The 14,453-nt window shown below is 45.1% G+C and overlaps 1 protein-coding gene across 4 annotated transcripts; it reads right to left on the bottom strand.

Annotated features, from left to right (window-relative positions):
* Positions 1–397: 397 nt before the first annotated feature.
* Positions 398–10,014, bottom strand: ZNF892 (zinc finger protein 892). Of its 4 annotated transcripts, none has more exons than XM_047743868.1 (3): positions 9,692–10,014; positions 8,787–8,953; positions 398–2,506 (listed from the first exon to the last, which is right to left on the bottom strand). In XM_047743868.1, exon 3 carries the CDS (start codon positions 2,183–2,185, stop codon positions 1,241–1,243), a length of 945 nt encoding a protein of 314 aa, XP_047599824.1. In that variant the 5' UTR covers positions 2,186–2,506; positions 8,787–8,953; positions 9,692–10,014; the 3' UTR covers positions 398–1,240. The 4 variants fall into 4 exon arrangements, 2 of the variants coding, with proteins under 2 accessions (XP_047599824.1, XP_047599825.1); XR_007129868.1 differs by lacking the exon at positions 398–2,506 and adding an exon at positions 5,561–5,646 and having other exon boundaries at positions 8,787–8,870; XR_007129867.1 differs by lacking the exon at positions 398–2,506 and adding an exon at positions 5,561–5,646.
* Positions 10,015–14,453: the final 4,439 nt, after the last annotated feature.

Below are 14,453 nucleotides of genomic sequence, written 5' to 3' on the forward strand. Positions count from 1 at the left end.
CATGTGTGTCATCAGGGTCCTGGAAGGAGAGAAGGAGTGAGGGCTGGAAAATGTGTTCAAAGAAATGATGGGTAAAAATGCCCCAAATGTCGTGAAACACATACACCTACAGACTGAAGTTCAGAAAACAGGATAAACTCAAAGAAATCCACATCAAGACACATCATCAAACTTGTGAAAACTGAAAACACAATACTCAAAATATGTGCAATAACTTTCAAAGTTACAATGAAAAAAAAATATATATATATATGGCTGTCCTGTGCCTCTACCCGAGAATAAAATGGTGAAAGGTATTTCAAAGTCTTACCAAATTTCACAATCCAATACGCAGTGTCAGCTCAGGTCTACAACTTAATGTGATTATGGTATGAATGAGTCTAAAGTACAAACTACATACGATTGAGGTAAAATCTTTATAAATAAGCACATCCTCAGGTAACTGAGCTTAAAATAGGTAGCTTAAAATAGACTGAAAACATCAAAGGTCCCTTCTGTACCTTCTCTTTCTAGACTGCCAGTCTTGACCTCTGGAGTTAGTACGATTCTTAGCAGGCTGTGAATCAGTAAGCAAGGTCTCTGAGACAAAGAGTGCGGCAGCAGACTGGCACACCGACGTTCCTTGGTGTCGGGGTGGAAACTCTGCACCTGGCCAACTAACGTGTCTAATACTTTCCCTGGTTGGGAGCACTCATTTGGGTAGTTATCGCAATCAACATTTCTTGAGTTCATTCCCCCAGTTCTTTTCTCGATCCTTCTCATCTATCTCCTAAGTGACCCTGTACTTAAGCCTGAGGACCACTTCCCTTCCACTGCCACTCCCAACCCTGGACCAACTTGTTGTGAATTCTTAATCTCTTATTTCTGCCTCTGCAATTTCCCTAAAGAACCCCTCCTCTCTTTAAAGCTTCGTCTCCTTAGCATTAAGAGACTATCCAGCCCAGACAAGATGCCTTCTTTGCATCACCACACACCCTGTTTCTCTCCCAAGGATTTGGAAGCTTACATACACCTTAGGGTGTTGGAAATAATCATTCTCTTTCCCCCAAGGAAATTTAAAGTCCTCTGCTGCACTGGAAAAATGTCAAACCCCTCCTTCACATCCTAAGTACACTATGTATCAGCAATGACTTCTCAATATTGTTTGCGTGACACACTCTGAACTTCATTTGTAGCCCTCACATGACGTTTAGTAATTGTCTGCTAAATATGTTCTAAAGGTACCACATCGACATGGTCTCTATCCAGTATGAATTCTCTTTTGCTGGCCAAAGGCTGAATGCTCACTAAAGGCTTTTCCATATTCTTTGGTTTTCCCTCCAGCATGAGTTTTCTGATGTTGAGAAAGGGATGAACTCTGGCTGAAGGCTTTTCCACATTCCTTACACTTATAGGGCTTTTCTCCAGTGTGAGTTTTCTGATGCTTTGTAAGAGATGAGCTCTGGCTGAAAGCTTTCCCACAGTCCTTACACTTGTAAGGTTTCTCTCCAGTGTGTGTTCTCTGATGACGAATAAGGGCTGAGCGGTCGCTGAAGGCTTTGGCACAATCATTGCATTTATAGGGTTTCTCCCCAGTGTGAGTTCTCTGGTGTTGAGTCAGGGCTGAACAGTAGCCAAAGGCTTTCCCACACTCATTACACTCATAAGGCCTCTCCCCAGTATGAGTTCTCTGGTGCTGAATAAGGCCTGATCGATCACTAAAGGCCTTCCCACATTCATTACACTTATAGGGTTTCTCTCCAGTGTGAATGACCTGATGCTGGGTAAGGAATGTGCTCTGGCTAAAGGCCTTCCCACACTCATTACACTCGTAAGGTTTTTCTCCAGTATGAATTCGCTGATGTTGAGTGAGGTATGAGCTCTGATTAAAGGCCTTCCCACATTCACTGCACTCATAGGGCTTCTCTCCAGTATGGATGATATGGTGGCGAATGAGAGCAGAGCGGTGACTGAAGGCTTTCCCACATTCGTGACATTCGTAGGGTTTCTCTCCAGTATGAATTCTCTGGTGTAGAGTAAGGTGTATGCTCTGGCTAAAAGCTTTACCACATTCGTTACATTCGTAGGGCTTTTCTCCTGTGTGAATTCTCTGATGCAAGACAAAAGCTGAGTAGTAACTAAAGGCTTTCTCACACTCATTACACTTCCAAGGTTTCTTCTCGGCACAAATCTTCTCGTGCCTCATTAGATCTGAATTTTAAGGTCTTTTTAAATGAATCACAGTTACGTAGTCTCCCTCCTTGCTGTTGAGTAAGAGATGACCTCTGACTAAAACTTTTCCCAAATTCATCACACTGGTAACGTCTCTCCCCAGAAGATTTCTTCTGAGTGACAGCCTCCTGTATTAAATGTTTCTCATGGTTTTCCTGCTGACTCTCTAAAGAATCCTCACATTCACTGGAACTTTCCTTTGGAAATCTTTCTAGTAACACACCAGGGGCTGATTCTTCCTCAGAAATAATCTGTTCTGGAGTAAGCTCCTTGCCTTCTGGTCTTTTCTCTCAGTCTGAAAAAAAAAAAAAAAACAACACATGGATCATTTCCTACAGGTAGGAAAATAATGAAAAACAAACAAATGAAAAACATTTACACGGAACAGAGGAACTTGAAAGCTCTCAAAAATCGCTTCACTATTTTGAAAGAACTTGAGAAAAGAAAGATGAGTGGGCAAAGAGGTGCAACTGCCCAAAAGGGAAAGAGTGAGCAGGCACTCAATATATTCTCTTCTATCCAGGAGGGGAGGAGATGAGAAAGAATAAGAGAGAGTAAGACAAGGCAGAGGTCATATGGGGAAATGGCAGATGAGATTTAAAAACGGGTGAAGTGGAGACAGGGAAAGACAGTCTTGTAGGGATTGCCCACTCTTACCCCCTCACTGGAGCCTCCGCACCTCATGCCTTGAGATAATCAATGTTAGTTGAGCTCGTTGCTACCAGTCTTTCCCCATCCCAGGATTTCCCAATCACTGCTAATAGACTAACCTTCAAAACCTTAAAAAAAAAATCTCTGTTGGTTCCATTGTCTCAAGATGAGACACGGATTCTTTAAGTTAGCATTCAAAGTGGTCCAGATCAGGGCACCTGGGTGGCTCAGTCGGTTGAGCATCTGCCTTTGACTCAGGTCATGATCCCAGGGTCCTGGGATTGAGTCCCGCATCAGGTTCCTTGCTCAGCGGGGAGTCTGCTTCCCCCTTCCCCTCTGCTCCTCTCCCTGCTCGTGTGTACTCGCACGAGCTGCGTGCACTCTCTAAAATAAATAAATAAAATCTTCAAAAAAAATTTAAAAAAAAAACCAAAGAAACAAAGTGGTCCAGATCAGCAACTTCACATCATCACAAAGCTTAGCGATTAAGAAGCAAATGGAATGTCTGGGTGGTTCAGTTGGTTAAGTGTCCAACTCTTCTTGATTTCAGCTCAGGTCACAGTCTCAGGGTCATGAGACTGAGTTCCATGTCAGGCTCTGCGCTCAGCATGGAGCCTGCTTGGGATTCTCTCTCCTCCTTCTGCCCCTTCCGCTAGTGCTCTCTCTCAAATAAATAAATAAATAAATCTTTAAAAAATAATAAATCCTTTTTCTTTTTCTTTTTTTTAAGATTTATTTATTTATTTGACAGACACACACACACAGGGAGCACAAGCAGGGGGAGTGGGAGAGGGAGAAGCAGGCTTCCCGCAAAGCAGGGAACCCAGTGTAGACCTCGATCTTAGAACCCTGGGATCGTGACCCGAGCTGAAGGCAGACTCTTGACGACTGAGCCACCCAGGCACCCATAATCTTAAAAAAAAAAAGAAGCAACTGATCACCTCTGACTGCCGCACACTTAACAAACTTCAAAGACTTAAACAGAACGAAGTTCAGAAAAAAAGAGTGGCATGTAGGGAGAAGGGCAAATCCCTATATGCTCAGACTTGTTCCCAATCTGTCAGGGCACCTGCCCCAAATCCTAGGTTTCCTAGTAAGAGTTTTGGGAGAAAAGCTAAAAATGTTTAAATATTTCCAGGCTTAAATGTTCCTTAATATCCATAAATAAAACAATGCAATACAATGTTCTCAACTACATGCCATAATCAGGGAAGTACCTGGGATTTTAAAGGGCAAATGGGTAGAAACAGGTTTAAGGCAAATGGACTTTCAGGACTTTCAGCTATGGGGAATGGAGGAATTAAATCCCCAAATGTCCATGGAGAACACACAGGAAGTGGAGGGAAGTAAGAGACTGCCTGTCTGGTGTTAAGGGTTCAAGTTGAAGGATGAAGAAGATGAAAAGGTTAGGCAGGTAAGTAACAAAAGCCTTGAAAGCAGGCAGAGGAATACAAAACTGGCAGAGTGGGAAATCTAACAGTGGGATGCTGCTTCAGTTAGACAAGGATAAGACTAGGGAAAGTATAATTAGCAGGCAGTCCATGACAGTATCCATTTTGATAGAAATGATCAAGTCAAATTCATGATATCTTTTAAAATAAGTTGCCAGGACTTAATCAATAGTCATTACTTGCTTAGCATTTGGCCAGGTACTATTCTAAGCATTTCTCTTGGAATATTTCATTTGATCTTCACAGCAATCCTATGAGTTAAGTGCTATCATTATCTCTATTTTATAATTGGGGACTTTGAGTCACAGAGAGGATAATTCACTTGTTAAAGGTCACAGAGCTCGTAAGTAGTTGAGATTGGCTTTGAACACATTTAGACTGGTTCCAAGGTTTGCACTCAACCACTATTCTATGCTTCCTCTACTTACATAAAGAGGAAGGCAAGGGAAAGTCAAGAGATTGATTTTTAGTCATCGATCTGAGATAAAAAGTCACACTCTTGAGATAAAATAACATATATGAAAAGCCTGGTTTACAGCCTAACAGCCAAGCATATTATTTTTTTTTAAATATTTTATTTATTTGACAGACAGAGATCGCAAGTAGGCAGAGAGGAAGGCAGAGAGAGAGAGGAGGAAGCAGGCTCCCCGCTGAGCAGAGAGCCCGATGTGGGGCTCGATCCCAGGACCCTGGGATCATGACCTGAGCTGAAGGCAGAGGCTTTAACCCACTGAGCCACCCAGGCGCCCCTATTATTATTATTATTTTTAAAGATTTTATTTATTTGACAGACAGAGATCACAGGTAGGCAGAGAAGCAGGCAGAGAGAGAGAGGAGGAAGCAGGCTCCCCACTGAGCAGAGAGCCTGACGCAGGGTTCGATCCAAGGACCCTGGGACCGTGACCCGAGCTGAAGGCAGAGGCCCAACCCACTGAGCCACCCAGGCGTCCCAACCAAGCATATTATTAACAAATACTGAAACGTTGACTTCATTTTACCTTATTTGGGAAAAAGAACTGGTTTGAAAGGGTGGAAAATATTTATTTTCTAAAAATAAAAAAAAAAATGTAAAAAGTATGCATTTATAAAAGATGATCATCCACAGAGCTGGAGTGCAGCACCAGAGAAAGGGACTTCACTGCGATGTTTCCACGGGTCTAGTGAAATCTGGAGAGGCTCCTCCACAAGCACTTCCAAGATGCTTTGACCCGTTTGATCCCACTGGCCATCTGAGTTTTATGTTACCACTCATCTGACGCTTTTGATACTTCTCTCTCTAGCTCCTCCCCACACTCCAACTGAGGGATGACATCACGCTTGGAAACTGGAAGCCCTGTTCATGGGAAAAGAAAATTCGTTTGGTAAAGAGTTTATTCAGTGTTATTTCCTTGGTTATTAGGAAGATAGTATAAGAGAACGAAAGAGGGGAGCATGGGTGGTTCAGTCAGTTAAGAGGTTGCTTTCTTCTCAGGTCATGACCTCAAGGTCCTGGGAGTGAGCCCCACATTGGGCTCTCTGCTCAGTGGGGGGTCTGCTTCTCTCTCTCCCTCTGCTATCCCCCCCCCCCAACAACTTGTGCTGTCCGGCTCTCTCTGTAAAAAAATATAGTTATGAGTTAACTATTTTCTTGGTGGTATGGTTTCAGACTGTAAGGGGTTCAAGAAATAAGCAAAATTTTTCTCTCTAGTTTTCCTTTAAGAATAAAATCTGTCTGGGACGCCTGGGTGGCTCAGTTGGTTAATCCGATGCCTTCGGCTCAGGTCATGATCCCAGTGTCCTGGGATCGAGTCCCACATCAGGCTCCTTGCTCAGAGGGAACCTGCTTCTCCGTCTGCCTCTGCCTGCCACTCTGTTTGCCTGTGCTCACTCTGACAAATAAATAAATAAAATCTTTAAAAAAAAAAAAAAAGAATAAAATCTGTCCAATACATATTAAAAGTTAAGATGTTTGCTATACCTGTCACGGAATGTAGATTTATTTGTAAAACAGTATCTCAAGCTCAAATTACCAAAGTCCCCAAAGTGTTCCTGCCATGTCTCATAATGGCCCTGATGAGTCTGACACCTGCCACCCTGCTCCATCTTCTCTCTCCCCCCTATCACACACTACTTCTCCCACATGCCCTGTGCCTCCAGCTGGTGGTTGCCTTTGAGATGTGGGCCACATTCCCTTTAACCCCCTTATACAAGCTGCTTCCTCTTCCTGAATGTTCTCCACCTGCCGCATCCTTTCAGCTATTTCAATCCTGCTCACACTTCATATCTCAGCTGACTGAGCTGAGCTCAGCTCACACTGACTTTGTGCATCATGTCTGTGTCTCCTATTCGATGGGAAGCTCTACAAGAGCCAAGGCCGGGTCTAATTTTGCTCAACCCCGTTACCTTGCACGGAGCAGAAACACTGTATTTGTCAAAGGCTGAATGAAGGAAGGAACACTTGAAGAAGAAGTCGTAGAAACAAGTTAAAATGAAGTTCTGTAAAAGTGGGCATGGGAACACAGGGGGGAGAAGGGAAGAGAAGGATATTGGGCTGTTGCAGGAGTGCCAAGACTAACCTTGATCTATGGGACAGGCACACAGTTCAGACTGTCTCCTAAAATGCAGGGTAAGGGAGCAGAGTGGGTCATGCTCCTCAGAATCTGTAGCTGATCTATTTACTGCTGATAACACCGATGTCTACTACTTTTTCTAATTCTATATAAAAAAATTCATGTACAACTTTAATTTAATATTGATACATTAAAACAGACCAGTTCCCTGGGATGCTAGCAAATAAAGTCTTGTCTCTCTTTCAACTACCACTTTTGCCATGGCTCTCTGAACGTACCTATGAAAATACTGGGTAATTTCGTTTGTAGTCAGCATTCCAGTGTTTATGATGCAGCTCTCCAAAAATAAATGGTAAAAACAATTCATATAATAAAATAAAGTTAAGAGAACTACCCAATTGGAAAATCCTCTGCTCAAAATAATTTAATTCTTTATTTTTATTTTTATGTTGGATTTTTTTTTTTTACTTAAATTCAATTAATTAACATAGAGTGTATTATTTGTTTCAGAGATAAAGGTCACTGATTCGTCAGTCTTATATAACCCCCAATGCTCATTACATCACCTGCCCTCCTTAATGTCCAGCCCCCAGTTATCCTATTCCCCCTCTCCCTTCCCCTCTAGCAATGCTGTTTGTTTCCTAGTTAAGAGTCTCTTACAGTTTGTCTCCCTCTCTGATTTCATCTTGTTTTATTTTTCCCTCCCTTCCCCTATGCTCCTCTGTTTTGTTTCTTAAATTTCACATATGTTAATTCTTTAATACTTGAAGTATGAAATCACTACCCTTTTTATTTAAGTTCATGGTCCCTTAAGGCCATATGCCTTAGGAGTGATCAACACAGCAATATAATTTATACGGTTTCCTCTCTTTACAGATAGTAACAGTAATAGACTAACTGGCAGTTCCTTTCAGACTTTAGTTTCCTGAGAAAACCTCAGCAATTGAACTTGTTAAAGAGCTGCTGCTCAGTGTGCTTGTGCTGGGGCTGGAAGACACAGGAAGACCAACTGGAAACTGTCCAACAGAGGCTACTGACTCTGTCTCCCCTTTCCTCTGAAAGAGATCTACAAATTCAGATCAGAACCCCCAGCATTTCAGACCTATGTGCTGGGAGGCAGGTCTGAAGTTGTCAAATAGTCCCACTGCCTTTACCACAGAGTCTGCTATTCTCCCAGGGTCTCAAGCCAGAGCCTACAGAAACATCTTGACTAATTTCCCTTCAATCAGAGAGGTACGTTTCATCTTGCTGGGCCTCTACAAACTTTTATGGGGCTTTTAAGACCCCGTGTAGGTTTTCCTGCAGACTGACTACAAATACCTAAGCTTCCCTTACCACAATCCAGCTCACCGTACGGTGACACACATACCATGAAGACCTCCGACGTGCTTACAGACTTTCTGCCAAAGCTGTTTCTCTCTCCTCTATTCTATTCTCCAACTACCCACTCTCTCTTATTTTCCAAAATATAGCTTTTATTCCAGTATTTTTTCCCTCAAATACTTTAGAGGATGGAAAACCTCTTCCAAGGCCGTTTATGACTTGTCCTACCAGTCATTTCTGCATCTTTATATGTGTATATATATCTTCTTGTTGATTAACTATTTTCCTTATCTCTATCTTATTTCCTTGGTAAATTTTGTGAGTCAAGGAAACTGGCTTTTATTACTTTGCATCTGACCATGAGGCCAATGACAGCACCAAAGAGTGAGTAAGAGTAAACTGAGCACTCAGTGTATCGAGAAGGAATGCCAAAGGGAAAGTTCTGCACAAGTGAGGAGCATTTACTGTCTGGTTCATCACTCATCATTTTATCAGGATGAACCCAGTGGTCTAGGAATCATGCGTGAGCAACTCCTAAACAATGGAGGAAATCATATTTCTGTTCTGAAAACAAAAGAGAATAAAGAAGAAATTAACCCACCTGGGATGCAGGCAGGGGTCAGTAGCACAGTGGTCATGCCATTTTCTCCATCATAGAAAAGGTGTGAGTCCTCAGAAAGTAACCCTACAAGTGGAGTCAGGAGCCATGATGATTACTCTTGCCATGTAGTAAACTTGCAGATACTGCCATACGCAGCTACTTGTCACCTAAGAAGAGTCAACACAGGAAATCGAGGGACAATCCCACAGCATCCCTGAATCAAGACAAACATGACCATCATTGCCTCCCACTCCTCCTATACTCCTCTGCCCTTAAATTCTAGTAAGATTCTGCTATGAAAATCTGGACATATAAATTAAATACGTATTTCTCTCTCTCATCGGCTGAGTGAGAGTCAAAGTAATACTCAAAGTTTCTGTGTGTCCATCCATTCCTCACTTAATGACCCATTCTTGTCCTATTCCAGACTCACAGGATGAAGGAAGACTAGTTAAAGTCTTCTTGAACTGGTTTTTCAGATACAATACTGGCATTCTTTGGAAAGCAATGGGTCTTATAGGGGGAAAAAAAATCCTGGATTCTAAAAAAATCCTGTGACTTCTGGAATCCTCACTTTACCCATCTGCCAAATGGGTATGACAATCTCCTTCCTACCACCTTATGGGGCTCCCGTGAAGAGAAAACGAAATCATCATCAAAAGCCACATTGTTGGATCTGATGATTTGGGGGTACAAGGGAGGCATACATCTTTCCAAAGACCAGCAGGGCAAGAGGTAGCGGGCTCTCCCTCAAAACCTCAACGTGAGACCAACCAGATGGAAAGGGCTGTGGTCTCACAGAGACGACGTGATGCTTCCCCTTCCAGAGACTGCCCAGCCAGAGGGCAGCCTTTCCCTTTTTCTCTCCAGCAGGCTCTGCGGCCGCATCCCTCCGAAATTCTCACCTTTGCCCCAGGCTCCATGGCTACTCCCTCCCCCGGCCCGCGCAGGTCACGAATGCCGCAGGAGAAGGGAGCAGCGAAAGCGCGAGGACCCAGGGTGTCCACCGCTCTGGTGCACTCGGAGGCCCGGGACCGCGCGCGCGAATCTCACAGGGCAGCCTGGCGCCACCCCGGGGCCCTCCCGCCGCCCTCCTTCCGGCCACTCAGACTTGGAAGGCCCCGCCTTCAGCCCCCTCGACAACAGGCTCGACCTCCTGCTCGACGGGGAAGAAGCGCCGGCTAGGCGACAAAGGTATCTAGGAGTCCGCCAGGCCAAGTTTCGCCGGCCGAACGAGGCTGAACTACAACTCCCAGAATTCTCCGCGGGGCGCGGTGCAGGTCGCGGAACGCCGCTTCCCAGAGGACTCCGCGGGACGCTAGCCAGGCGGATCTCCCCGGTGGGGGCTGATAGTCTCGCGACGCCAGGCAGTTAGTGGGTCTCAAAGAGCCTCGAGCACCCTAGAAAAACCCTTGCTGGCTGCTGGAAAGGGCGCCTTCCTGGTGCTGACTCTGGACCCAGGCCCACAAGATGTATTCGGCCGCGCTAAACCCCGCCTAGCATGATACATTTACTGCCCTGCAACTGTGAGGGGCTAAGGGCCTGGCGGCACCCTGCCCCTCCCCTGCCGGGTTCCCTCTTTTTTTTTTTTTTTTTTAAAGATTTTATTTGTTTATTTGACAGAGAGATCACAAGTAGACAGAGAGGCAGGCAGAGAGAGAGAAAGAGAGAGAGAGAGAAGCAGGCTCCCTGCTGAGCAGAGAGCCCGATGCGGGACTCGATCCTAGGACCCTGAGATCATGACCTGAGCTGAAGGCAGCGGCTTAACCCACTGAGCCACCCAGGCGCCCCCCCCCCCCCCGGGTTCCCTCTTTACCTGCGGTGCTCCGTCCCCCTGGCTTTCTTTCTGTGCCTGTTAGGGTACGGAGTCGACCACCTCTCCATTAGACAGAGAACACTCTCGATAAGGCAAGTCACACAGCGAGGTTTATTTCCAGCTAGCTGGGGTCCAAGTATCCGCCTGGCGCAGCCGGTTTCAACAAGGACCCCGAGCACTCAAAGCCAAGGGTTTATATAGCATTTTCAAGGCACTTTTCCATAGCTACATACATATCTTGCACTCCACTTTGACAGTTTAACTTTGTTTAACCTTTTGTCACCCCGGCGTCACCCTGGCGCCATCCTTCGGTTAAATGAGATTTAGGTTTAGAAGAAATTTAACTTTATTTACATTTCCTTCTGCCTCAGCCTCCTTCAGTTTTATGGTGGGGAGGGCGACCTTAGGCCTTGAGGAACTGAGCCCTTTGTCTCTGGAAATTGGGCCATTGAAGAGATAGCCCTTTTTGTTGTAAATCACCAGGACATTTGCAAACCAAGGGAGACTCCCGTCTTGCAGGATTGTGATCTCTGCAAGTTAACTATTTGTTTTCTTTAACATCTGGTCCCTGTGGTGCCATCGCCTAACCGCCCTGGTGATATATGATTAAGTTGTTTCCTAGGTTTTAGCTACTTTCTCTTATCTCAAGTTATGAGCGCGTGTGGGCTGGTTAGGGACGCTCAGTAAAATGGCTTCTCGGCCTTCAGGATGGCCATTCTTCTGCTAACCCACTCTTACAGAGCAAGGTGCCAGCTTTTGCTTTGCCAAGATGGCTGTACTTATGTCAGGGCTAGACTCGAGGTGGGTACAGCCTTGTTTTTCTTGGCCTTCACACCTGGAGCTGGTTTCTGGGACTTGTTTTTAAGTCCCTTGGGGGAAGAGGAGCAGGGACAGTTTAAGGGTTAAACAACAAAGTTATTGTTTAACTTCAATGGAAGCCTCTGGCTAAAATAGAAATATAAAATAGGTCCTTACATGCCTCCATGGTATGAGCCCATTGTGATGGGAACAGGGATTATATAGAGTAACCAGGGGGTGTGTATTCCAGGCTGCGTCTCAGAATAAGGAAAAGTGAAATCTCAGTCCTGGAAATTACCTCAACACAGACACAGGTCCCCAAAAAGTTATTAGTTAATAACTGGTGTAAGGACCTATTTTATTTTTTTAAATATTTTGTTTATTTGACAGAGAGCTCACAAGTAGACAGGCAGGCAGAGAGAGGGAAGCAGGCTTCCTGCTGAGCAGAGAGGCCAATGCGGGTGAGATCATGACCTGAGCGGAAGGCAGCGGCTTAACCCACTTAGCCACCCAGGAGCCCAGGACCTATTTTATATTTTTATTTTAACCAGAGGCTCCATTGAAGTTAAACAATAACTTTGTTGTTTAACTCTTAAACCGTCCCTGATCCCCTCCCCCAGGGGGGACTTAAAAAGTCCCGGAAACCAGCTCCAGGTAACAAAACCCAGATACAAGGGTGGGTCAGGCCAGGTGGAAACATCCGATCCGTGGGGGGCACATACTGTCTCCTAGCTACCAAGATGATGGGCTAGTTTCCATGGCTACTGTGGGGTGAATTATAATTCAATTAGCCACCTGTGTGTGGCCATGCCCAACCGCATGGCCTTTGCTCTATCAAAGTTAGTCCGGAAAGCAGGGAGGGGTCGACCTCTGTAAGGGGCGGCCGGACCGGTCTGTTTGAAATAAAGCTTTGCTTGACTTTTGCTTTGTATCAGTCTCACTCCTTTAATCAAGGACCCATTATTGGGGTATCCATTTTTGGGGGGACCTAACACTGGTACCGCTAACCTCAAGGCAACTGGAACATGAAAAGCCTCTTGTTGGGCTGGCAGAAAGAAAGGGCTACTTAAGATGGCGAAAGTTCCCGCCACAAAACCTGAGCTCGGACAGGAGAACAAAGACCCAAGCAGGAATCTGAACCCCGCCCCCCGCCCCCAGCCCTGGGCTCCCGTGGATCAATGGGACCCTGACAAGCGGGAATCTGAGACCTCTGCCTTGGGCTCCAGTGGACCAATGGGACCCCGACGAGCAGACGAAATATCCAAATAAGGGAAACTTGCCAAAAGACCCCTGAACTCCCCTCGAGACCCATTAAAAGCCCCCTTCTCCCTGCCTTGGGCGCGACTTCCGCCACTCTGCTTTCCAGAGTCTCGGAACCTCGCCCGAGGGTGCCCACCTCCTCCCGGCACAACTTTCCTGGCTCCCCTTCTCCTGAGCCCTGAAACTTCGCCGGAGAGTGCCTTTAATAAATCTTGCCTTGCACCCACTTTGCCTGGTGTTGTGTTTATCTCGCCAGAAAAACTTTACACCTCTTAAGACTCCAGAGAAGTTTGAGGAGCTCCCAACTGGGATTGGGTGTATCTTCAGGCTGGTGCATGGTCTCCCCTATCCTCCCACGATAAAGTAGTCAGCTTTTTCTAGTTCAGATTCCCAAGAAAGAAAATCAAATTAGCCTAACTGTCCCTGTTTGGGTAGAAGCCACAATGACTATTTCTCCTTGCTCTGATAGCGTTCCCAACTTCTAGGTAGGCCTAAAACTTCCTAGAGTAAAGATTACATTTCTTATCATCCCTACCCCTTGCAAGGGAAATGACAGCAAGTGATTGTTAAAGGGAAGAGGAAAACTCCATGCTGGCTGGAACACAAGTCCTTGTGGACCACGTGGATAAGGTTAACCCCAGAGGAATGGCAAACCAACTCCATGGAAGGAACTGAGCCCCTGACAATTTGGTGGAACAGAGCTTGAACTGTAATGTGACATGTAAACTTCAACTTTATGTAAGCCACTCTTACACTGGGTTCGTTACACAGATAGCTACGCTTATCTCCTAACTGGCTTGTAAGATCGGCTGCTTTTGGTCCAGTCAGCTAGGGCTGAGAGGAGAGAGGTCATGTGGTAGAGAATACTGCTCTACCAGCTCAAAGAACAACTGAAAGGAGCTCCCCCCCAACTCCCTTCCTCCATTAGCAAGAGCTATGGAGTGGATAGTTAATTTGAAATACTGTTATATATGAGAGATGCCACCAGTTGACTTGTCTAAAAGGGAAGGTGGTTGAACACCTGGGATCCCGTCCTCCCTTTTGTTAATCAACCCCATCACAGAAATCCCCCTTCTTTTATTACCAAATCAATGGTCAGTTCTCAGTCCCCCTATCTATCACCAGCAGTTGATAAAACTGACTCTTCCCTGCTCCTTGAAAAACTCTGGTTTTCCTCCTTGACTGGTCACTCCTTCTCAGTCTCTTAAGTAGACTCCTCTTCTCCCTAGCCTCGAAACCAGTGATTCTCAAAATGTACCATGATCAGAATCGCCTGGAAGGCTTGTTAAAACACAGTGCTGAACTCTCTTTACCCTTATTCAGGGTACTGGGGTGGGGCCAGAGATTTTGCATTTCTAACAAGTTTCCAAGGGCTGCTGAGTGTGCTGTAAATGTTGGAATGTCCCAGGGCTCAATCCTTGGGCCACTCTTCTTTTTCTGTGAACACTCACTTCTTAGAAATCTTGTTCAGTCTACATGTTCTAAATACCATCCAAATGTGATCCCAATTTCTATCTCTAACATGGGCTTCTCCAACCTTGAGCTGTCTCAATTTCTTTAGTCTTTCCTTGTTTAATAAATATCTCTAATATAGGATGTTCAAAACTGAACTTTTGATGCCCTTCCTCCCCCAATGCCATAATTCTTCCTCCTGTAGTTTTCCTTAATTCAGTAAATGGCAACTCTTCCTTCTAGTTGCTCAGTCCGAACACCTTGGAGTCATCATTCTTCTCTTTATCTCACAACTCACATCCAGTTCCTCTACAAATCCTGTTGGCTCTACTTTCAAGATA

This window comes from Lutra lutra, chromosome 9 (genome assembly GCF_902655055.1).
Source record: "Lutra lutra chromosome 9, mLutLut1.2, whole genome shotgun sequence".
Taxonomy (NCBI): domain Eukaryota; kingdom Metazoa; phylum Chordata; class Mammalia; order Carnivora; family Mustelidae; genus Lutra; species Lutra lutra.

Coding starts and splice junctions, on each gene's coding strand:
- ZNF892 (XM_047743868.1), bottom strand. CDS start 2,185: ATGAGGCACGAGAAGATTTGTGCCGAGAAGAAACCTTGGAAGTGTAAT.